The following is a 24,252-nucleotide window of genomic DNA, read 5'->3' as shown; positions in this document are numbered from 1 at the left end:
AATGTCTTGCAAAAGTACAGGTCCCAGAATGCATAATTCTAATGCCTTCTCATTATGTGGCCAAAGTATGACAGCCTCATTTCGATCATCTGTACTACTAAAGAAATTACGGGCTTAATCTGTTCAAGGACCCGTTTGTTTGTTTTTTGGCTGACCATTGTATCCTCAACACTCTTCCCCAGCACCACATCTTGAATGAGTTGGTTTTACTCTTATTAGAATCATGGAGTTGGAAGAGACCCCAAGGGCCAACCAGTCCAACCCCATTCTGCCATGCAGGAACTCACAATCAAAGCATCCCTGACAGATGGCCATCCAGCCTCTGTTTAAAGACCTCTAAAGAAGGAGACCCCATCACACTCCGAGGGAGTGTGTTCCACTGTCGAACAGCCCTTATTGTTAGGAAGATCCTCCTAATGTTGAGGTGGAATCTCTTTTCCTGTAGATTGCATCCATTGCTCCGGGTCCTAGTCCCTGGAGCAGGAGAAAACAAGCTTGCTCCATCCTCAGTATGACACCCCTTCAACTGCTTAAGTTGCCTTCTTCACTATCCAGCTCTCACATTTGTACATGGGACTGGGAATACTATGGCTTGGATGATTCTAACTTTGGTGTTCAGTTGTATATCTTTACTCTTTAGGATTTTCTCTGGCTCTTTTTTTTCCTGCCCTTCCCATTCATAGACTTCTTATTTCTTCACTATAGTCCCTATTCTGATTAATGTTTGATCCAAGGTATGGGAACTCTTAACTATTTCAATTTCCTCAGTCTCTAGATTGAATTTGAGCAGATCCTCCATAGTCATTCTTGTTTTCTTTATGTCTGCAATAGTCCTGCCTTTGCACTTTCTTCCTTGATTTCTTTAGTAATTACTCCAAGTCTGTGATGTTTTCTGCTAGTAATATGGTGTCATCCATGTACTTAAGACTGTTGATGATTCTTCCTCCCGTCTTCACTTTTCCCACATCTCAGTCTAAACCTGCTCTTCTTATGATATTTTCTGCATACAAGTTGAAGAAACGGGGGAAAGAATGCATCCTTGCCTGACCTTAACCATAGTTGCAGGAAAGTTAACACCCAGCCATGCAGAAATGCAGTTTGGCCTTTCTGTTCTTGGATATTGGTGGTATAGTTGGCCCTTCTTATCCATGGATTTTTTATCCACAGATTCAGACATCCATGGTTTGAATTTTTTTAAAAAAAAGTATAAATTCCAAATAGCAAACCTTGATTTTGCTATTTTATATAAGGAACACCATTTTGCTATGCCATTGTGTTTAATGGGACTTGAACATCCGTGGATTTTGTTATCCATGGGAGGTTCTGGAACCAAACCTCACTGGATAACGTGGACCCCACTGTATTGTTTTGTAAGCTGCCTTGAAAGCCACTTTCTTTGTGAAACAATGACACCAAAAGTTTAATTTGACCTTAAAACCAGTAAGACTTTCTGGGTAGGTTTAGGCAAAGAGCAAAACTAGACTGGCTACATAGACAATTTCCAGGCAGTTGAAACTAGTTTGTGGGAGGTTTGGTTTCCCCTTGTATATGGTGTAGAAAAATCACAGGCTTGGGCAACAGTACAAAAATCTGCAAAACCTGTTTGTCAAAAAGACGAAAGTAAACAAGGAGCAGTCCATACTACCTCCAACCTGCTCTCGAGGGGAAAACTATTACCTCTCTCTAGCTCTAATGTTGTCTATCTTATTCTCTTCCAAGTTCAGTGAGCATTCTGAGTGCTAGGCACATATTCAGTGTGAATACAGATGATCATTTACCAAGAGGCCATTTACCACTCTGCGCTTGTAATCTCATGTCATTAAGCCAGTTGCTTGTCAAGTCTAGGGGAATGTTTTAAGAGTCCACATCTACAGTGTGCTAGAAATTTGTAGTTTACCACAAATAGAAAAGAGAGGTGATAATCTTAACCTTATAGATTAATGAGATTTTACAGATGACTAGTTCATTAAAGGTTACATATGCTGCATCAAAGAAAATTTCCAGTTGATACTTATACAGAGAGAGAGAGAGAGAGAGAGACAGAGAGAGAGAGAAGTTCATACCACATGGTTTTATATACAAAACCTAACCCAGCAACAGAAATCTGAATATCTAAGCAGGGTTACATGCACATAGACACAGATATTCATTGGGATATTCATTCAGTTGTTCAAATCTGATATTTTTTTTTATGCAGATGGAAAAGCCTTTCAGGAGACACTATTTGATGCTTAGAACTAAAGCTGGATGAAGTAGCCCATGGAGCTTTGAAACCTTGTAACAAGTATATTGTGCATTTTGGTTGTCCAGTAAAGGTATCACTGATGGATTTTTGTATGTAGATACCAGAAGATTTGTTTTAAAATTAAATGTGCATTCTGACCAGCACAAGCTAGCCTTACAAATCCTGTCATGCAAAATTACTTTTAGTTCTCAAGGAATCTTTCACTGAACACATCCTGATCAGTCTTGGCCCTTGCTTTTATTTTCAAATTCATGTTAATATAACACCAAAGCCAACAAAAATGTGTGCAAGCTTTTGTGATCTCCATAGTGTCTGTATGGTGTCATAGAATAGAACAGGAAAAGAAGAAGCCACAGACATTTTAATATGAGTTCTAGACTCATAAAATTCTAGACTCAGAGCCCAAGTCTTGCAGATGATATGATGATTTTAGATTTATGATTCTAGATTTCAGCTGGAGCCTCTACAAGAAACATTGGAGGCCGGTCCGGAGTCTAGAACATGGAAAAATAGATGCAAGCTACAGGAAAAGAGATTCCATCTCATAAGGGCTGTTCGACAGTGGAACAAACTCCCTCAGAGTGTAGTGGTCTTTAAACAGAGGCTTGATGGCCATCTGTCGGGAATGCTTTGATTGTGATTTCCTGCATGATAGGGGGTTGGCTGGATGGCCTTTGTGGTCTCTTCCAACTCTACGATTCTAGGAAAGTAAAGGTAAAAAAGTTTCAGCTGTATCCATCCTTGATAAAGCACACCAGCTCCTTTACTGGTGGAAAGCAGAGAAAGACTTTACAATGTTTACAAGGCTGGAAATAATTTTTGAGATTGGACTAAGTTTTTCAAAAGTTAGTGAAAGAGCAATTAGGTAGCTTTGGTGATAATTAAGTACAGTCACCTTCAAGTCACCTGTCAATTTATGGCAATCCCATGAATTTCATGGGATTTTCTTAGGAAAAGAATACCAAGGTGGTTAACCATTGGTGTGTGTGTTTGTGTGCCTTCAAGTTGCCTGTTGACTAATTTTATAGGGTTTTCTTAGACAAGGAATTCTCAGAGGTGGTTTTGCCAGTTCCTTTCTCTGGAATATGATCAACATCTGGAATTCATCCAAGTACTAGCCAGTGCTGACCCTGCTTAGCTTCCAAAATCTGATGGGCTCTAGTGCCCTTTGGGTATTTAGGCCATAATTGCTAACTAGAGATTATTATTATTATTATTGTCTAACTAGTGATTATTGTTATTACTATGTTCATATTGTGTTTATTGTTGTTGCTGCTGTTGTCATGTCATTCTTCTCTTACCCACTAGGTGGCTCCATGCAATGAGATTAGTCCAGTATGTTTCCTTTTCTATTGGTATGCACATTAATATCCAAAAATGAGAAGCCCTTTCTCTGAGGGGTTAACTGCTACATTGACAGAATGGGTCCAATACTGGCTGGAATCCAGTGTAGCAGAAATATCTGCATGTGAAGATATGCTACAGCAATATCATGCAATCCCATCCAGAATAGTAACACTGTGCTACACATGCCAATCACGGGTGGCATTGAGCAATGTAAATTATATGTAATGTGCAATGCATGATATCATGTACAATCTGCTGCGCACAACACACAACTGAAATATGTAATATACAACATTGCTGCATATGCAAGTCTGCTTTCATTGCTGTCAGCAGAATATATCTGTTTTGCTATGGCAAATAATTTGTCCCACACACATAGCTTTAGAAAAATCTGACATTTTCAAAATGCTAATCTTCTTCTAGAAACAGGAACTTTAGCTACATGGCCACACAAAAACTGCCTAAGTTCCAAGGTAAGAAATCTATGAAAATGCCCTAGAGAATTAATGGAAAATGTATCCTTTGAAGAGGCAGATACCTCTTCTCCTGCAATAGCACTGTGCCTAAAGCAGAATGCTAGTGTCTACATATTGCTAACCTCTATTGTAGGATGGGAATCATGTGGCCCTCAAGATCTTATTGAACTGCCACTCTCAGCAGCCCCAGCCAGCACAGCAGATAGTGAGGAATCAACATAAGCCATATGATTTTCCACCCTCTACTCTTTTGGCTTCTTGGCATGTAGTTCCTGCATCATTGTCGACCCAAATTTCTCCCAACTTATCAAGTTATCAAATGAAACAATGGCCCATTCAGATTCCACAGGATGTGTAAAAGTTTCCAAAACAATATCTATTATCAATAATTTAGTTTTCCTTATGTGTGCACTTTGAAGAACACTGAAGAGAAATTGTGTCATTTTTCAATATATTTCATTTATAGAAGTATAGATCTTCATTTGTAGATCTTTGTATTTAAAAAGAAGTGCCAGGAGTTACTACACATCACACAACTATTTACAGTGACAATTTAATATGTATTACTAGTAGTCTAGATGGCTAGGTTCAATCAGGGAGTCCATGGGCCTGAGCCTGCAAGACCAGAGCAGAGATGTAGGGGGTCTTGGAGATGTCTCATCCACAGGGTTGCCAAGAGTTGAACTTGACTCAAGGGCAGCAAACAACAACAAACCGTATTAACTACAACATGCTTTTAACACTTAACCATTCTTGGGGTGTCCAACAGGAACATATCCCATAGTGATTCACACTTTAATGCTATGTTGTCAGTGGTCATTGCAAATGCATTCTAAAAGATAAAAGTTTTTTTTTCATCCTATATCATAAAATAGGTGGCTGGTTCCATCTGTTGCATTTGCCTACAAGTTCTATGACCCCACAAGCAAAATCACTGAATTTCTCAAGCTGCTGCAGATGAATGTAATCAAGACTGTAACTAGGCTACAATCAGAAAGAAGAAACATGAAGAATAGGTGCTGCTCATATTTCAAAAACCAGGAGGTCATGTAAACATCATGTAAACCTATTCCTAGTCTTGAAATTTTGCCTACTTTTGATACTTAAATACTGGGAATATGATGAAGGTGGAGGATGGAAACTGTTCTTGTGTCCTTTCTGTAGACAAACACAGAAAATATATTTGCCAGCATATACACAGGCACTCCTCCTGCCCACCATCTTTGATTCTTAATAGGTTTAGAAGAACATGATTCAGATCTGCACCCAATCTAATACAATCTGGACTATGAACAGACTATGTGTGCCACTCTCTTCCACAGGAGGTCAGGTCAGCCCACTCCCTGCTCTCTTTTTGCCAGCAGCTGAAGACATTTTTATTTAGGCAGGCTTTTGGTGGATGAATTTTACTTGTGTGGTGTGCTGTCTTAATGTTTTAATAGTTTTACTGGGTTTTACTGTCTTAAACTTACATTTTAATATTAAGAGTATTTTATAATTTTTTAGCTTTTGTAATTGGTATTTTAGTTCTTTAAAAAATTATTGTAAACTGCTTTGAATCCCATTTTGGGAGAAAGGCGGGATATAAATCTCTCCAACAAACAAACAAGTAAACAGTAAATGAATCCAGAGAAGGAAAATAAACCAGACAGATTTCAGAAATGTAGCTTCAGGGGAGTTTATGCTAGGCATCTATAAAGTTTGCTGTTTTTCAAAGAGCAAAAATCATTTCTAAAAACTTGACTGCTAAATCCTGACAATTGATTACTTGGAGACAGGTTTGTATGTTTTTAATTGTATTGTTTCAAAATTTGTAAGCCACTTTGTGTCCCAATTGTGGTGAAAAAGCAGGGTATAAATTATTATTATTATTATTATTATTATTATTATTATTATTATTATTATTATTTCCAGCAGCAGTCTTGCCACTTAAATTTTGTAATACACCATAAAGAACTAGAGAGTTCTGAAGGATATTTTACCAGAAGTGCAACTGATGACATCCTTTTTGACAAGCACCCCATCCCTGTTTAGGCATTTTGGTGATTTAGACTGGTATTGGAAATGTCCATGTTATGGGCCTGTACATCCTACTCTTAGTCTTCCACGGCTGCATGCCCAGGTGTTTTGGCAGGGAGTAGGAACAGGCTGAGGTCCTATTTAACCCCACCAGAATAAAAGCTCTACCACCATACTTATGCAGCAGGTCCTGTGAGAGTGACATCGGTCCACTAGGCAGTGGTGCAAGAGAGCTTTCCTGATATATCCCCTCCAACCAATCAGTGGTTGTTTGGGTCAGGGCAGAGCTGCACACAATACCATCTGGCAAATGATGGATAACCTGAGGAAAACGTTTGCAGTGTTTGTTCAGTGCTGTAACACTTGCAATACCTCCTTGTGAGATGATGAAATAAGTTATGCTTATACTTGCGTTACATCACCAGGAAGATTCTTGCCATTGACAGCTGCTGCCACCAGTAGATTCAGAAGTCTTTGTTTCTACGCTACAGTTCATGCCCCTGCTGCCTGGTACTTTTTTGCCAATGTCTTGAGTATGACCACAAGCTGCTGCCTCTTCAGGGGCTCGGTCAGGTTTCTGGTACTATAATATGGCAGCATTTTAGCCTTTTTTGCCAGAGAGCTCTGGTGCTACAACAAACTAAATTTCCCAGGATTTCCTAGTACTGAGACAGGGCAGTTAAAGTGGTTTGGACCATAGACTCATAAACAGGTCGCTACTCATATTAATTGTGGAGGCAAACCAAGGAGTAAACTAGGCTAATGGGGCAAAAGATTGGAAAATTAAAAGGGAAAGACTCAGAGAGCCCAAATTCAGATAACACCCCAAACCCCTACCACAGCTTTCAGTGATCACCTACTAGCAGCCAAATCTCCTAGATTACAAAGATATGCAGAAGATAGTTGACAATATAATTTCTGTGATCTCACACAATCCCTCCTCATAAACACTGTTACTGGAGAGTGCTTGTAAGAGTCTTGCCCCATTCTGTGTTAGAACTGCAATTAGCAAATGCTAGCCCTGCCTGTGAAATTTCCACTACCTTTCTCTTTTTCTTACATGGTCATGTTATAGACACACTGACTTTTTCCTCACATTTTTAGGTCCATATCTCCACATTGCATTTAATTGCTGTCAGCTGTGCCATTTCACTCTAGAACAAACTTCGGCCAATCTGGTTTGATTCACACTTCGTACCAACAGGTCTGAATTAGCCCAGTTGTCTTTGAAATTGGATTGAATCACTTGCACAGTCCTCGTTCTTAGGCCACAATGTTGACTAATACTGTTCTGTCGCTAAAAAACATATAGGTCAATGGATTTTACTCCCAGGTAAAATATTCAGTGTTACTGGTTTACTAATGGCAAGTTTCATTCAGAGCTATTGACACATTTCAGCAAAGCATTCCTAATAACTATGTCCACTAGAGGGCCACCAGAGCACACACATTCATACATTCTTATCACAGAACCTGCCTTGCACATCAATGCTTACTTCCTTGGCTTGCATCACAGAATTAAGTCATTAGGTTTTAGCAGTCAGGGCAGGGACTGTTTCTGAGCTACAAATGTCTCTTCTCTCATATTCCACATTATTTGGCAACCTCCCTATGGCCTTTTTCATAAATAGACCAGAAACAGCTCCAATTTTAAGAGGTTCCACCAGGTCAGATAGCTTCTGCTGAGTAATCAGTCCTGCCATGAAAATGTAGGTAATTTCTTGTGTTCAAAGGTTATATGTCAATCTTCCACTGCTCTTGCTGCAGTGTTGATCCTGAAATCACTGTCACTGTCAGCTTGTTTGACCAGGAATATCACTACATCTTTCATAATCTGAGCATCATGCTGTATCTCCCTCCCCCTGCTTTTACTAGGAACTGGCTATATTTTCTTTGTTTCCCTTTTTTTCTATACCTCTTCTCACTAGATCTTTTAAAGTTCTTCTTGCACATTAGTTATCTGTCTGTTTTATGTGCCCTTCCCATTCACCCATTTTAAACAATCACCCATCTAAAGCTGATGCGCTCTACCTATTACTGAAAAATCCCAAACTTAATTTTCTACTTTAAGTCCACTTTTGACTGAAGTGTCTTGGGTCAGGTACCATGTCTTTCTAGATACCACAACACAGTGGCAATGCTTATGTTCTAATTATGATAATGCAGAGGGAAGTCTATCTTCCAATGGTATCTGAATACAATTCTAAATTTACATGAGGCACTAGTATTCATTTTCTTCCTTTGTTTCTGCTGTATATATACTGACAGTAAAAGAGAACAGCATTCAGATTTAGCCTTAGAATAGAAATCAGTGGGACTTAACTAATTTAAGTCCCACTGACTTCTGGTTTAGCTAGACTTCTGTCTAATCATGGTTCAAAACACACTGCAGAAATAATCCAGTTTGAGACCACTTTAACTTCCCCTAGCTCACTGATAGGGAATTCTGGAAACTGTAGTTTTGTGAGATACTTAGCTTTCTCTGTCAGAGAACTTTGGTGCCACAGTAAACTACAGTTCCCAGGATTCCTGAGCACTGAGCCAGGGCAGTTAAAGCAGTCTCAAACTGGATTATTTCTGCAGTGTGTTTTCGACTTTAGTCTACCAATGAGATAAGTATAGATAGTACTTTCATTAAATGACCTATTTCCTAGAGTTCTTTAATAAGTTACATTTATATGAACAAAACAAGACATACCATTATTTTCATCCACAGGTTACTAGAAAAATATGAGCTTAATTCAGACATTGCTTTTAAATCTGTGCTCAGGTTTGGGCTGGCTCAGATATTTCCAGTTCTGAGTTTTGTTACAGAAATCTACAGACCACTTATAAACCAGAAAATACTTTATGGTTGCCTGTTCATATGCAATGACACTGTTACTTGGCTGTTTATGGTGACATCATTTTCTATGGCTCTGTAAAAGGGATATGAAGTTAAATGGTTGTAGTAAAGATGGCACATGGTCTGCCTAGCTGATCATAAGACAGAAAACTGGCACTACCCTGTTGTCTGCCAAAAGCCAGAGAAAGAGTGTTGTTACTATTAGTATTAAAACAGTGCCATGCAGGGAGGGGATTCCTTGTCAGTGACTTTGTTCATTGCCATGCTGTGTGTTAACTTTTTCCTGAAAATAATTTTGAAAAGAATTATCTTATAGAGACTGTTGCACCAGGCCAGGTACATCCAAACTTGCTTTATTACACTGTTACCTGATAGTATCCAACACAAAAATTGGAAGCGATGTGATATGTCATCTGGTATGTCATAACAATTGTCTTTAAAAAGATACAACATGATCAGTCTTCTTGTAAGACAAATTGACTTGTATTATTCCCTTGATCTGGCATCACTGAGAAAACCAAACATGAGCTGGAAACAAATAATAGACTTTTGATCAAGCTTGTACCAAAGGAAGAGATTATGTATAAATGGCAGGGAGAGAAATGTGTGTGTGGGGGGGGGGGGGGTGTGGCAGAAACAGATGTATGAAGAAAATTAAATTAATAGATGGATGAAAATTTAACAGTGTTGAATATACAGGCCCAGATATATGGGTATTTCTAGACAAGAGGGATGTTCCTGCTGAAGATGATAAGATATTATACAGTTATTCCCTTGGGGGGGGGGGGGTTAAATATATTTTTTTCCTCTGGATAGGAAAAAAAGGGGAAATAAAGGGAAAATTCAAGAGCATTGCAAATGGAAGACAGTTATGGCCAGACTTCCCTGTGTTTCTGTGAATGAGGCAGTGTGACTACACAGTAAAAACCTCATAGGGAAGCACCTTAGAGGGCCAACCACTTTTACTAAAGCTAGAAGTACATTTTCCCCCCAGGGAGATCTGATTGCTGAAAGTATATAGCTTGTTTAAAGAATTTAAAATCACAACACATTATATTAAATCTTTATGGGGAAAATCTGAAATCTTTCTGTAAAGCAACACCAGTGGGTTCAGTATTGTGGGGTTTGATTCCACCTTCAGTTTTAATGGCAGCCAGAGAGCCAGCAGGGTGTATTTGTGTGGTATACTGCAACTCTGGAGACCAGGGTTCAATTCCCTGCTTGGCCATGAAACTCACCGGGTGACCTTGGGCAAGTCACATGCTCTCAGCTTCAGGAGAAGGCAATGGCAAACCTCATTTGAATAAACCTTGCCAAGAAAACCTTGTGATAGGTTCGCCTTAGGATCACCATAAGTAGGAAACTACTTGAAGGCACACAGCAACTACAGCTCCTGAACTCCTTCAAGTATAAACAGATCATCTAGATATTATGAGAACTATCCAGGTGCTGAACCTATGTTGGGCATAGAATTCAGCCCATCCTTGCAACAATTGGATGGTGTGCTTACACTTGGAGGAACTCCAGAGCAGGCTACTGCTAAAACCAAGAGGGGAAATATACTTCCACTAGCAAACAGTGCCAAGAATAAGCGTTTAAGTATGAAACTAAGGATCATACGTTCTAGAGGCAGGGGAATGAGGAGCCTCAGCTCTGGGCAATAGTGAAGACTATCCCTTTGGATGGGCAGGCTACATTGAAAATATTGTCAGAATTTCTGCAATGAATATACACCAGTGGGGTGGGCAAAAGGATACCTCTGGCTGCCAATATGTTTCTGAGCTCAAGTCAAAGTGCTAGTTTTGCCATACACAGCTCTAAATAGCTTGAACCTAGGATATCTAAAAGAATGTCTTCCATATGATTCTGCCCAAAATTTGATATCCTCCACAGTGGAGCTGGTACATGCCTCACTACCCTGAGAAACCAGGTTGGTGAGTACACAAACACAACTTGCTTATCAAACTCCTGTTATGGATGCCAGGTTGGCTCCACCCCTTTTGAGCTTCCAGAGGGCATGTAAGAATGTACTGTTTCTAGATGGCCTTTGGATCCGAACATCAGGGATGGACTTTGGTACTTCTTTAATTGTACATGTTTTTAAAAACTTTAAAAAATGATTTGGTTTGTATATAAATGTTTCACTGTGTTGTATAAGGCAATGAAGAAATTCTTAAATAGGTAAATAAATAAATTGGAGATGGTTTTAAAGATTCTCTGGTGAACATCACTTTATCACACTGTGATCATTACAGAAGTTATAGCTAATAAAAGTGCACTATCTAGAGATTACTTTTGCATTTCTGTCTCTGATGTGGTTGCAAGAGAAGTTAAGGAAAGCAAAATGTCTTTGATGGATAGGAGACTGCTCTCTATTTCTTCTTTTAATAAATCAGTGGTAGAGTAGCACATAGCCCATACACTGTGACTGAGATTGCAAGAGGATGGGAGAGAGGTTAACATCTTGTCTTCTCAGTTAATCAAGATCCACAATAATTTGGGCTGAAGTGAAATGATGATGAAGATACTTGCATCTCTTCTGCCAAGGCTTGACTGGTTTTGTCTTTCAGAAGAATTAATTTATTATTTTCCTCAATATAAGGAGAATTGGTAAGGCTTGATTTACAATTACTTCCCCAAATTGAACCTCAGTCTAAAAGAATTTATTTGTAGCTAATAGAAACTACTGACATGGAAGAAGGGGAACAGAAAATGAATGGATGAAGCAGAACTGGAAAATAAGATTTTAATAGATCACAATGTAAATTTAATACCATCTGTGACCTGCAAGGACAAGGTTCCTCTTTTATCCCATTTAAAGTGGCAACACAAACATCATGGAACACTGAAACACATGCTCTATGTCTTGTTACCAGGAAGACTGACAAATTGGACGAAGTTCAGCAAAGATCAACCAAACATTTGAAGAGCTAGCGAGAGGATGATTTATGGTGCATAATTTAAACAGTTTTGTAGCTCAGTTAAACAGTGACTAGGGAGGGTGGATATAAGGTGAGAGCCCAGAGGATGTTGGGTGAAGGATTAGGAGAATCCTATGTAAACATCAGATATGGACACACTCAAAGAAGTGAAAAGACAGGTAGTCTGGAGACACTTAATGAGATTTCTTTTCAAATGGCAAGTAGGAAATAAAAACTATGAGTTATCCCAGCACTATATTGTTAACTTTTTTCATTTTCTGATGCTAACTTTCTTTCCAAGAGAAGGGATCATAGCTCAGTAGCAAAGCATATGTTTTATGTCCATAAGGACTCAAGTTCAAATTCAGGCATCTCCAGTAAAAAGCAGATGAGGTAACAGACAACAGAAAAGACCTGCCTGAGACCTTGGTAAACCACAACCAGTAAGTACTACTCGCAGTCAGAGTAGACAATACTGGGCTCAATGTACAAACTATCTGAGTGTGGCTTGCTGTGTTTCAGTGCTTTGACCCTTGAAACATTTACAAATACAGCTTATAATAGCTATTATACTGGAATAGTTACAGCCAAAGGAAGTAGACCAGACTTATCCTCCTGTGCTGCATGGTGGTTTGCAATCCCCTTTTGAATATACTTTCCACTACATAGTTTTGTGCCTGTACAAACTGATTGTAACACAAATGTTTTCATGCTTGCCATGAAGATTAGTTATCACTGCTCCAACCCCATATGAATTCTGAGTCACACAACATCGTTGTACTACAACACCGTATCACACAGTAACACCACAATGATCTAGCACAGCATCCAGAATCAGCTCAAACTGCAGGTCATGACTTTGCACTGATTTGCCAGCAGAGGGGCTCATCATAGGATTATGATTAAAATCTGCAGTTTGCAGAAGGGGAGGTCCAAATCACCACTAGCAGAACACACCATTTAGAAAAATCAGAACCATGAGAAAAGCAGAATAACTGGTGGGTAGTTTCAACCATTTTAAAATATTAGTGCCCTTTCCAATACATGTCATTAGCAATCACAGACAAAGAGTCTTACAGATGAACCATCATATCTGTTCAAGATTAGGGTAGATAGATCAGCCTCTCTCAGGACATAAACCAAAGCAAATAAAAATATCCCTTTTGATTTCAGCAAGTATGACTTTCATTCTGTGGCTATTTTTCCAAAGAAAAACACATAGCATGAGCAGTGTCCTCTTACATGGTAAACTGTATCTTGAAAGAGAATGGAAAAGTTACTTCTTCAGACTAGAGCTCCCAGAATCAGACAGTCAGAATGGCCACTGACTATATTTCTGGGGGATTCTGAGGTCCAAAACACACCACAGAAATAATCCACTTTGAGACTACTTTAACTGCCCTGGCTCAGTTCTAGGGAATCCTGGGGATTGTAATTTATTGTGGCACCAGATTCCTCTGACAGAGAAGGCTAAATGTCTCACAAAACTACAGTTCTCAGAATCCCCTAGCACTGAGCCAGGGCAGTTAAAGCTGTCTCAAACTGGATTCTTTTTGCAGTGTGTTTTGGACCTATGATTCCACTTTAACTATGATGTCTGCATCCTATGGCATCCTGGGGCTAGTTGTTGTTGAGACACTAGAATTCCCTGGTTGAGAATCCTAAATAACCCTATACTACAAGTTCCAGAATTCCACTGGATGGAACCATGGCAGGTGAGGTGGAATCCTAGCATTACAATTTTGTAGTGGAAAAGTCCCCAAGGTGTGCATTCCATGGAAGCACTTTGAATTGCCCAGTTATGAGGGAATCTTAAAATGGTGATGGTAATAATGATTTTTCCCCCAAGAAATCCTTTGTAAATTTGGTTTGGTAGAAGATAAGGCTATTAGTGGCTACTAATTATAATGACTATGTATCCTGGGAGAGTCTTGGGAACAGGACTCTGGACTAAAAATTACTTTGACTTAACCAAGCATGGCTCTCCTTGTGTTCTTTAGTTATTCACTCTTCTTTCTTAGGACACTCTTCCCTCTGCTTGGGTAACTTTGTAAATCAATTCCTTCCTCAACCAGGTATACAGATACACTCTCAGCCCTCTCTATTCAGGCCATTTCCACTCATATAAATGAAATTTCATTTCAGTATGCACTGCTTTGAAATTTTTCCTTCCCCCCCCCCCCCCCAGCACTTTCTCCCACAATTTGTTTTCTATCTTAGATGTAATTAACAGTTTTATTTGCTGCCTTGAGTCCTTTTCTGGGAGAAAGGCAGGATATAAATTGAATAAAATAAATAAATATACCTTCTTGTATAAAACATGTTATAAATACAATCAGCAGCAGCCAATGACACTTCAAAGGAAGACAAAGCCCACCAGTTTAGGATTATCTCCTTGTGTACAATTGACAATTAACTTGGGTGAAACCGAGAAGCCTTTAAACATTATTACTGCTCTACTTTAGTCTTGAAGAACATGTTGTCCTTTCTTAAACAAAAAATAAGGCATGTTGAAAAGAATGTCAATGTCAATTTACTGCTGGGTTTACAATAGTATGGTTACCTGTATCCTATCTTCAGGCAGTTCTGTTTTCATAGCCAGCATCTCCCTTGCATACACATCAGGGTAATGGGCTTCATTGAATGCCTTTTCCAGTTCCTCCAGTTGGTAGGATGTGAAGATTGTCCTAAAGGGAGTAGAACCCATTGGTGGAAATAAATGAAAGTGAATAAACTATTGAACCACCTTAAAAGGGTAGGAGACACCAAAGGAAGAGCTAAGCTATAGTCAACCAAATTTACAAAGGAGTCATTCTACAGACAGTGAAATCCTAGGGTGAGGAAGTACCTTTGTATAAAATAAGCAATTCACATGGCAATTAAAGGCCCTTTGCTAGTTGATTCTTCCTTTTTTTTATTTTGAATGTTCCCCCTTATATATAGCTTAAAGAAAGTGAGAATACACATCAGTCCCTGCTCTGAATTGGGAATGAGTTCCCAGTTATTTAAATGGAAGAGTAAATTATGTGCTTAAATCCCTGCCACTGAAATAAATGGGATCTTGGCTGGAAACTATGTAGAAAATATATTCATGAATTAAAGGGTGAGATGGAAGCAAAACCAAAAGAAAGAAATTGGATTCTTAAAATCATGCAAAAAGAGATGATGTAATTATTATTGTTTTAAAGAACAGGCAATGCTTTTGGGCACCCCATCATTGCAGCGACTGACTGAATTGCTATCTTTTTTCCCTACATTTTTCTCTTCATCGTTTTCAATAATGCTATCACAAAGCTCAGCCCCTTTCTAGCAGAAACTTGTAAAAGGTTTAAACGGGTGTTAGGAAAACACGATCTCATACAAAGCAAAAACTCAAATAGTATCACCTCAAACATCTGTCCAGGTTCTTGAGCAAAACCGTGAAGCCAGTGTAATTTTATCATTTTGGTATTTATTCTGTCTTTCCTCCAAAAATTGATAGTGGCAAATATGGACCACAAGTAGATCATCCATCCCTCTTTATACACACTGTGCATTTGTATCCTAAATAGAACCTGCTTTTGCTTAGGCATGCTCTGATCCTTGAACAGCATTATTTAGATGTAAATTCATTTGCGACCCAATTATAAATAACATAATTAATTTAAAGGAATACATAGTTTATATATACACACAAGCCCACAGAATCACACGATCTCTCCATGCAGTGTCTCAGTATATGAATGCCTTCTCTGTCATCCTTTAGACCAGTTAAACAACCCTTTAACTGCTAATCTTTGTGTTCTTCAAAATTCTGCATTGGATCACGTTTCTTTGTTTTTGTTTTTCAGGACACTCTTTTGCAATGGATTAACATATAATATCAATAAGGGCAATTGGCTCATGATTTTGGTTTAAGGTAATGCGATGATATGCTTTCCAATCTATCAACTTGGAGCTACATAAGTGGCTTTTGATTTTGTAAGAGATGGTTTCAGAGCCAGAACCTATGTTCTGATGAGGAGAAACATTGATTTCTCTTCCCTATACCTATCGCTGGCAACTTGATATTGATGATTAGATTTAACTTTTATGGCAAAGTCCAAGTCCATTTTAAAGAGTAAAATCTGTTGTTTGTTTTTCTTCCCTTTGTTTCAATCAAATTAGCATTTTCAAGTGGAAATCTTTCTCCACCGATGCCTAGTAAGCAGTGTGTAGGTATTTCAACTGATGGTAAATAATATTGTCCTCTTTTCCTAAACATTCCTCCTCATCTGCTAATCCTCGCTTTGTAAGTAACCTGGATTCCCTAACCTAAGGCAATCTTAATATCTTACTAAAGGCACGTTTATTCTAGGTTTAAATACTCCAAATAAACCAATCTTCTTCACTTGACAAACAGACCTAAAACTAGCATCAGGTGTTGGAAATGCAGGGATGTACAACTCCAGATGTCTGCAGATGAGAAGGTATGCAGATATCATTTATGTTCCTGTTTTATCAGGACTTCAAACAGGTTTCCAAAGCATCAAATTCCCTCATATGTTAAATCGACGTTGGAAATTCCTCCCACTATTTTAACCTAATCTGTAGGCCCAGATATGCACTAACATATAAACAAATCCAGAGTGATATGAAATCGTACATAGAGAGAGACACACACACACTAAAGAAATACAACTTCAAAAGAGGAAAGAAATCTAAATTGTTTGCTAAAACTAAACCGAGTGCTTTTAAGGCATTCAGCATGTTAGCCTTTAGCAAATGGTTAACATTTACCAAGGTAAAGAATCTGACGTTCCTCCCAGCATTCAAAACATAAAGGACTAGACACGTTGACACAGAATTAGTGTACCAAAAATGGTTAATGCAAGGGGCAGCTCAGATTCTGAGACAGTTCCACTCCGGATCCGGATCCCAGATCGGTCCCAAGATGGAAATTATGAACCCAAGCCACTACTACATCAGTCCAACTGGGAAGTTTTTGTCCCCGTTGATCCTAATAGGGACACACCGAAGAAAAGAAAGCACCAGCTTTTCCATCACAACGTCAGGAAAGGATCCCTTTTTGCCTTTGCCTTCGTCTCACTCAGTCACCCTTTGGGTGGGTCATTTGTGCGAACCACTGGTCTTACGCCTGATCTGTACTGCAGAAATAATCCGGTTTGACAACGCTTTAACTGCCCTAGATCAATGCTCTGGAGGCAGAGGGATATTTTTACCTTTTTTGCCACTCACAAAAAAGTCGCAGCAGCATCATTGCAGGGGAGGGGACATAAATCCGTCTCACAACCACCCATGGTCCCCATGTTGTGGTTGTTGTGTGCCTTCAAGTCGTTTCCGATTTATGGCAACCTAAGGCGAACCTATCCTGGGGTTTTCTTGACAGGGTTTGTTCAGAGGTTGTTGTTTGCCATGGCCATCCCGAGGCTGAGAGAGTGTGACTGGCACAAGGTCATCCAGTGGGTTTCCATGGCTGAGCCATAATCCAGCGCTCAAGCCCCTACACCACGCTGGCTCTTCTATGATTCCTATGCTATGGAATAGATAGATAGATAGATAGATAGATAGATAGATAGATAGATGATAGAGGAAAGCAAGAGAGGTTTTTTTTAACCCCGGATTAAAAACCATTTTCAACTCAGGTTAGGTAAAACGCCGCTACGGTTTTCCAAACGGGCCAACGCGACAGAAAACCAAAAGAAAGAAGGAAGGGAAAGAAGGGAAAAACCCGACCCCAAAGATTGGTCACCGGCCAAGGATAGAGGCCGATCTGCGCCTTTAGAGTCAAGGATTAGAAGATCCCCAGGGTGCATCCACACTGGAGAAATAACCCGGCTTACCACCGCTTTAAGTTGTTATCTGGCTCTTTGCTATGGAATTCTGGGAGTTGGAGTTTGCTGTGCTCCTCTCTGGGCCCCACAACAAACTCCAGCTCCCAGAATTCCATAGCAAAGAGCCAGATAACAACTTAAAGCGGCACCAAACCGGGTTACCTCTCCAATGTGGACCCCCCCTCTCTCTCTTAGGAGCCAATCTGCCTTCTTCTTACCTGTGCCGCCTCTTCTTCCTCTTTTTGCTTTGGCTCAAGGAAGACTTGGACATTTTCCTATCGCTGGAGGAAACATCTTCGGAATCTAAGGGAAAGAAAGGAAGCAGAAGAGATGGATGGAGAAAGGGCCAGAGACCTCCAGGGCAAGGATGGGTGGTCGCCTTCCTCCCCTTCCCGGGACATGGCTGGCTTCCGAGAAAAGGAGAGAGCATCACCCGGCAAACCTCCTTTAACTACAGAAAAAGAGATCCCAGCTCAACATTAAGAGGAACGTCCTGACAGTAAGAGCTGTTCCAAAGTGGAATATGGTCCCTGGGAGTGTGATGGAGTCTCCTTCTTTGGAGGTCTTTAAACTGAGGCTGGATGGCCATCTGTTGGGGGTGCTTTGATTGTGATTTCCTGCATGGCAGAATGGGGTTGGACTGGATGGCCTTTGGGAGTCCCTTCCAACTCGATGATTCTATTTATTTACTTCATTTTAAGCCGCCTTTCTCCCAGAAAGGGGACCCAAGGCGGCTCACACATTTGTCCAGGGATTTTTGACATTTTCTGGGCTCCGATTTTGTTTTCCTGAGAGCAGAGAGGGGCTCAGCCGGTGAATCTGCCCAGCCGGAGTCGCTGTCTTCAGGCCCATCCCATGGCATCCTCAGTCCAGCAATAATCCGGTTTGACACCGCTGTAACTGACAAGGCTCCATGCTATGGAATTCTGGGCATTGTCGCTGGTTTGTTTGGTTGGTTGTTGCTCCGCGCTGGTGACACAACCAACTACAGAATTCAACATCCTGGAGCCATGGCAGTTAAAGCGGTGCCAAAGCGAATTGCTGCTGCGGTGAGGATGCAGAGATTCCTTCCTTCCTTCCTTCCTTCCTTCTCTCTACTCCAACAAACTCCAACACCCAGAATTCCATAGCCTTCAGCCAGACAAAGAGTTGAAGTGGTGCCAAACCGGGTTATTTCTCCTGTGTGGATGCAGCCCTTGGGAAGCCACAAAAGCCTTCATTCAGAGATCTCTTTATTTTCCCCTCCCGATTCCTCGCTATATTTACAAAGCGGGCCAAAAAAAGTGGATTTTGGGAAAGGAAGAGCTGGACATTGATGGGCATTTGGAGCTTAGAAAGAATAATCTCTGGCTTCTCCATCCCTGGATGGGAAGCTTCCAGCGGCGGCAAGGGAGCCGTGTTATCGTTTCCCTTCATTTTCCCGAATGATATTTTCCCTTTCGACTCATTTATTTCCTATTTTTCCCCTCATCATTTATTTATTTTTCCTTATTCATTTTCTACTTTTTCGTTGTTTATTTTCTACTTTTATTTCCTTACCAATGTTTTGACCCTTGCTTATTTTCTCATTTCTCATTATTTATTCTCCACTTTTTTTACTTTCTTCTGTGTTCTTTTTCTCTCTTATTTTGTACTTTCTCGTTATGTGTTTTCTACTTTTATTTCCTTATTTTTCTCTCTTTCTTTATGTTCTGCTTTCACTGCCTTCTGTCTTTTTTATTTTCTACCTCCTCGTTATGCATTTTCTACATTTATTTCCTTATCAGTAACTTTTTGCTTTTTCCTACTTTCATTGCCTTAGCCATTATTTTTCTTTCTTGTTTGTTTATTTTCTCCTTTTATTTCCTTATCCATTATTTTCCTTTCTTGATTACTTTCTACATTTATTTTCCTTTCTTGTTTTCTTCTTTTATTATCCTTATCCATTACTTTCCTCTTTTTTTATTTTCCTTATCCATTATTTTCCTTCCTTGTTTACTTTCTACTTTTCTTTTCCTTATCGATTTTCTTTCTTTCTTTCTTTTTTACTTTCTTATTATTTATTTCCCACTTTCTCCTTTCATTTCCGGAGCCGATGCCTCTTTCCAAGCGACCCACACCGTTCTCCGAATTGAGAAGAACAGAAACGCATCGATTCCGGAGGATCCGAATCGTGTCCCCCGAGATCTGCCGCTTTGGCTGCATGCACAGTGGAGAAATAACCAGGTATGGCACCGTTTTAAGTGTCCTGGCTCAAGACTATGGAATTCTGGGAGTTGGAATTTGTTGCGGGGCCCAGAGCGGAGCTCCTTTGGGGAGCAGACATGGAGGACAGGTCTTGGGAAAGGAGGACGTCTGGAGGGAGAGGACGCCTGCCCCCCCCCCCCCAGTCCTTCCCGACTTATGGCAGCCCTCAGGCGAAGCTATCCTGGGCTTCCCTTGGCAAGGCAGGGGAGGCTGAGAGAGTGTGGCTGCGCAAGGTCACCCATTGGGTCCCATGGCAGAGATGGGCATCCAACCCGGGTCCTCCGGAGCCCCAACGCTCTAACCACCAGCCACGCTGGCTCTCCCCTTCCCCTCCCCTTCCCCCTTCCCTTCCCTCGACCTCCCCTTCCTCACCATCAGCTTCCCTTCCCTTCTTCTTCCCCTTTTCCCCCTCTTTTTCTCCCCCTTCCTCTCCTTCCCTGCCTTTCCTCTTCCCCTTCCTCTTCAGCTTCCCCTTCCTTATCTTCCTCTTCAACTTCCCTCCCCTTCTTTTCCCCTTCCTTCCTTCCTTCCTTCCCTTCCCCTTCTTCCCTTCCCTTCCTTTCCCTTTCCCCTTCTCCCCCTTCTCCCCCTTCCCTCCCTGCCTGGGTACCTGAGCTGGCGGTGTGGAGGCTGGCCTCCAGGTGGCCGGGGGCTGCCCTCTGGAGGGGCTGGAGGTGGGCGCCGGGGGGCTCGGCCAGGACCTCCAGGAAGCTGGGCTGGGCGTAGAAGCCGGCGGCGGCGGCGCTCAGGAGGCCCATGCCCACGCTGCCCACTGCCGCCGCCGCCGCGGGGCCCAGCACCGAGCGGGCCGCCAGCAGGTGTCCGGCCGGCAAGGAGTCCAGGGCGGCGGCCGCGGCGCGAGGGTGAGCCGGAGGAGGCGGAGGAGGAGGAAGGGGAGGCGGAGGAGGCTCCTTGTTGAGTCCCAGGATCTCCTGGATGCCGAAGCCCGTGCAGCGAGGAGCAGGAGGGGCAGCAGGAGGAAGGGGGCCGGCGGTGGGGCTGGGCTTGGGCCCCGGGGCTGAGGGCCTCACTGTGGAAGAAGGGGGCTGAGGCGGAGGGGGCTGAGGGGGGTTCCCTCCCGCTCCGTCGGGGCCCTTGGGGGCCTTGTGGAGGGCCAGCGCCTCCCCCGCTTTGCCGGTCATGGCCGGAGGGTCTGGGTCCCTGGTGCCCGCTCCGGGGAATGCTGCCGGCAGCCCCCGCCTCGGCCCCCTTTTATACGCCCAGCCCGGAGCCCGAGGGGGGTCACGGCCCAGCAGCCAATCAGAGGGGCCGCCCGAGATTAGGGAGGCCAAAGAGAGAGAGAGAGAGAGAGAGAAGAGGGGAGGTGGGGAGAGAGCCACGCTGGGAGACCCCGGAGAGCTAGGGGGGGCTTTCCCCACAGAGGCCCCCTCTTTTGCCCCAGCAGCAGCCCCTGTCCTCCCTCTCAGCCAAAAGGGCCGCCTCCCTTTGGAGCCTCAGAAGAAGCGGGGATTTTTAGGGGTCTCTAGAGTCTTTTACTGGGTCTTCTCCCCCTCCTCCCTCCCCCTGAATGTCTTCCATTTCCCGGTGAGGAGGATATTTGGGCAGGAAGGACCTCGGGTCGCCTTGACCCAGGATTGAGGAGGGAGGTGGAGGCTGCCTCAGGAAGAAGGAGAAGGAGAAGGAAGAGAAGGAGGAAACGAGAAGGAGGGAGGTGGTGGTTCCCTCAGGAAGAAAGAGAAAAAAGAAGGAGGAGAAGGGGGAGGAAAAAAGAAGAAAGAAGAGGAGGAGAAAGAGGAGAAGGAAAAGAAGGAGAAGGAGGGAGGTGATGGTTGCCTCTGAAGAAAAAGGAGAAAAAGCAGAAAAAGCCGAAGGCGGGAGGGGGTTCCCTCATGAAGAAGGAGGAGGAGGAGAAGGAGGGTCCCTCGGGTGTCCCTCGGGGGCTGCCGGGGTGTGTGGGGGGCTCAGCTCCCTGAAGGCGCCTCTCTGAGGGACAGCGCAGCCTGGGCCTACCTTGCAAGGCTGGAGGGCAGGCTCTGAGGAGAGCAGGGTGGGAAGGAGAGGAGAAGGGAAGGGGGCGAAAAGAACCATAGGAAGGAGTTCATGGCCTTCGTTCATTCCAAATGCCGCCAAATTGGCATCCGCCCTGCAGCAATAGTCCAGCTTGAGACCCTTTTAACTGCCATGGCTCCAGGCTATGGAATTCTGGGAATGGTAGTTGGTTGCGGCACCAGAGCTCCGCTGCCAGAGCCTGGAGCCATGGCAGTTAAAAGGGTCTCAAACCGGACTATTGCTCCAGTGCGGATGCAGAAGTGCCACAGAAGGGGTTGCCTTTCTTCCAAAGCTCACCAATGAAATCATCCCAGCTCCTTCGGGATCTTTCCCGTTCAGATTCACGCCTCTTTCTTCCATTCTTCTTCGTTCGTTTGTTCGTCTGTTTCCTCTGCCTATTTTTAAAAGCCAGCCTTTCTGACACATTCCTCTTTGAACGAATGGCAGGGGCTTGGCAAAGCTGCTGGCTGGGTTTTCCGAAAGAAGACTTTTTTTTTTTTGGGGGGGGGGGGAATCGTCCGAGAAACTTTTGCACCGGGTTCCTTTGCTTAATTTCGTTAATGCTTGATCATCCCGACTTTATTGTTGGAGATCCTTGACAACCTCGTTGCCTTTGAAATCCTGAAAATGGGTTCATTCGGTTATCAAAACGAGGATTTGAAAAGTCCTTCGTGGAGATCGCGGTGGGAATCTCGGTGTAAGTTGTATGTATTTCAAGGGTCGCTATGTACACTTTTTGTAAGCGTTTTGTTATAGTAAATGTTTACTGTTCGATTAGATGCTAATAGAAGACGATGTGAAACAGCAAACTAAAAAACCCCTTTTAATTTAGAATTATGCCTATTTTAATGCATTCCTTTCCTTGCAGTATTTAATTAGCTTGATATAATGCAGTTTTCAATGCTCTCTCTCTCTCTCTCTCTCTCTCTGTGTGTGTGTGTGTGTGTATATATATATAAAACACGCAACATTTAACTGAAGAGAGAGAAATAAAACACAACAGAGGGATTTGGGGAAGCAAAACGCATCAAAATAAATTGTATTCCGATGTAACGTTTTCAGCAAACTTCAAGAAGTGGACTTAAATCCGCAGTTTCATGCACTGAAAATTAACCCAGCAAACTGTATGTTCTTGAGCTGGATCAATACAAGGGGACAACTGCATGACATAAAAAGAGGACGCATAAAACAGAGTAAATATTTCCTCTGCTGAACAAGGTCTCATTCCAAAGGGCATGCTCCTATAAAATAATATAGTATTCAATTAAATAAAATTTAAATTGTATTTATGCTGATCTAGACTATGTTCAGAAAATAAATCTGCACACAAAGGTCAACAATGTGTGTGTGTTTAAAGAGGCAACCAAGAAAATTAATACCGACATCTTTGTTTTTAAACATTGACACACCTTGCTTTGGTCTACCCTTTTAAAAAAAAGCCTAGTTGAAAGTTATCTACAAGTATAGGAAATATTCCCATTTGAACCGGAAGAATATAGGATATATTTTGATGGGAGGGGAAAGAACTGGGCATACAAGTACACACACACACACACACACACACACACACATACACACAACTCTGCTTCTTAAACACCTCACTCATCCTAAGTCTACTAAATCCATGCGTTTTTCAAAGATGGTGCACAGTGCCATGTATCAGAATACACCTTCCTTTCTGGCCTATTTGATGCACCTCTTCCTTATCTGTTGTAACCAGTTGTTGTATGTTTGGTTTGAGGCTGAAACTGGGAAACAGAATATATATATTACATATGTCCTCTAAGTTCTACTTTTTATACCGCACAGTGCTCTTGAGGTGCTCCTTATGCAGCAAAGTCAACAACGGATAACTGTATAAGAACAGGTGGTTCACAGAAATTTCCTGCAAGGAAGTCAAATTTCTCTATTGGAAATGTATTCTGTGTGCAGGAACTCTGGATATTTTCTCTATGGTTAACAAAAAGCAATAGCTTTATTGCCTGTAAGAACAACCAGTATATTCCAAATGCACATTTTTATTGGAGGGTACCAAGATGTGGGGAAGCTTTTGAGCTCGCCATGCATCCTCCCAGCCTTCCTAGGGGTCATTTCTGGTGAGATATAAAACCAGCATTGTGTCACCTGCTAGAGGCTCATTTGCATTTGTGCAGATTTCTCCTCCCCTTCCTTCATTTTAATTCAAGAGTGAACCCACAAAGACCCCTCTGATTTTGACACTGTCAGTTGTGTCGCTCCTCCCCACCTTTTTCTAACATCCTTCTTCATGAAGAGAGATCTGCAGATCTCAGAAGCTTTCACACATTATTTGGGCTGGGCTAACAAATATGTTAATCCACTCGTGCCATAA

At 41.9% G+C, this 24,252-nt stretch overlaps 1 protein-coding gene across 2 annotated transcripts in view; it reads right to left on the bottom strand.

The window, feature by feature from the left end:
• VSX2 (visual system homeobox 2) overlaps positions 1 to 21,099 on the bottom strand; it is a 34,459-nt gene extending 13,360 nt beyond the window's left edge. For both annotated transcript variants that reach the window (XM_089522190.1, XM_089522189.1), the window contains exons 1-3: positions 20,503 to 21,099; positions 17,885 to 17,969; positions 14,417 to 14,540 (exon numbers count right to left, since the gene is read on the bottom strand). In XM_089522190.1, coding sequence (XP_089378316.1) covers positions 14,417 to 14,540; positions 17,885 to 17,969; positions 20,503 to 21,034 — 741 coding nt within the window. In that variant the 5' untranslated portion in view covers positions 21,035 to 21,099. The remainder of the gene's footprint in view (positions 1 to 14,416; positions 14,541 to 17,884; positions 17,970 to 20,502) is intronic.
• Between the last annotated feature and the right edge of the window lie 3,153 nt (positions 21,100 to 24,252).

Source organism: Sceloporus occidentalis, unplaced genomic scaffold, assembly GCF_023333645.1.
Source record: "Sceloporus occidentalis isolate IW3139 unplaced genomic scaffold, rSceOcc1.0.p SCAF_4, whole genome shotgun sequence".
In the NCBI taxonomy this organism is placed as follows: domain Eukaryota; kingdom Metazoa; phylum Chordata; class Lepidosauria; order Squamata; family Phrynosomatidae; genus Sceloporus; species Sceloporus occidentalis.
Note: the sequence above shows the minus strand (reverse complement) of the source record. Positions and strands in the feature narration are given on the sequence as shown.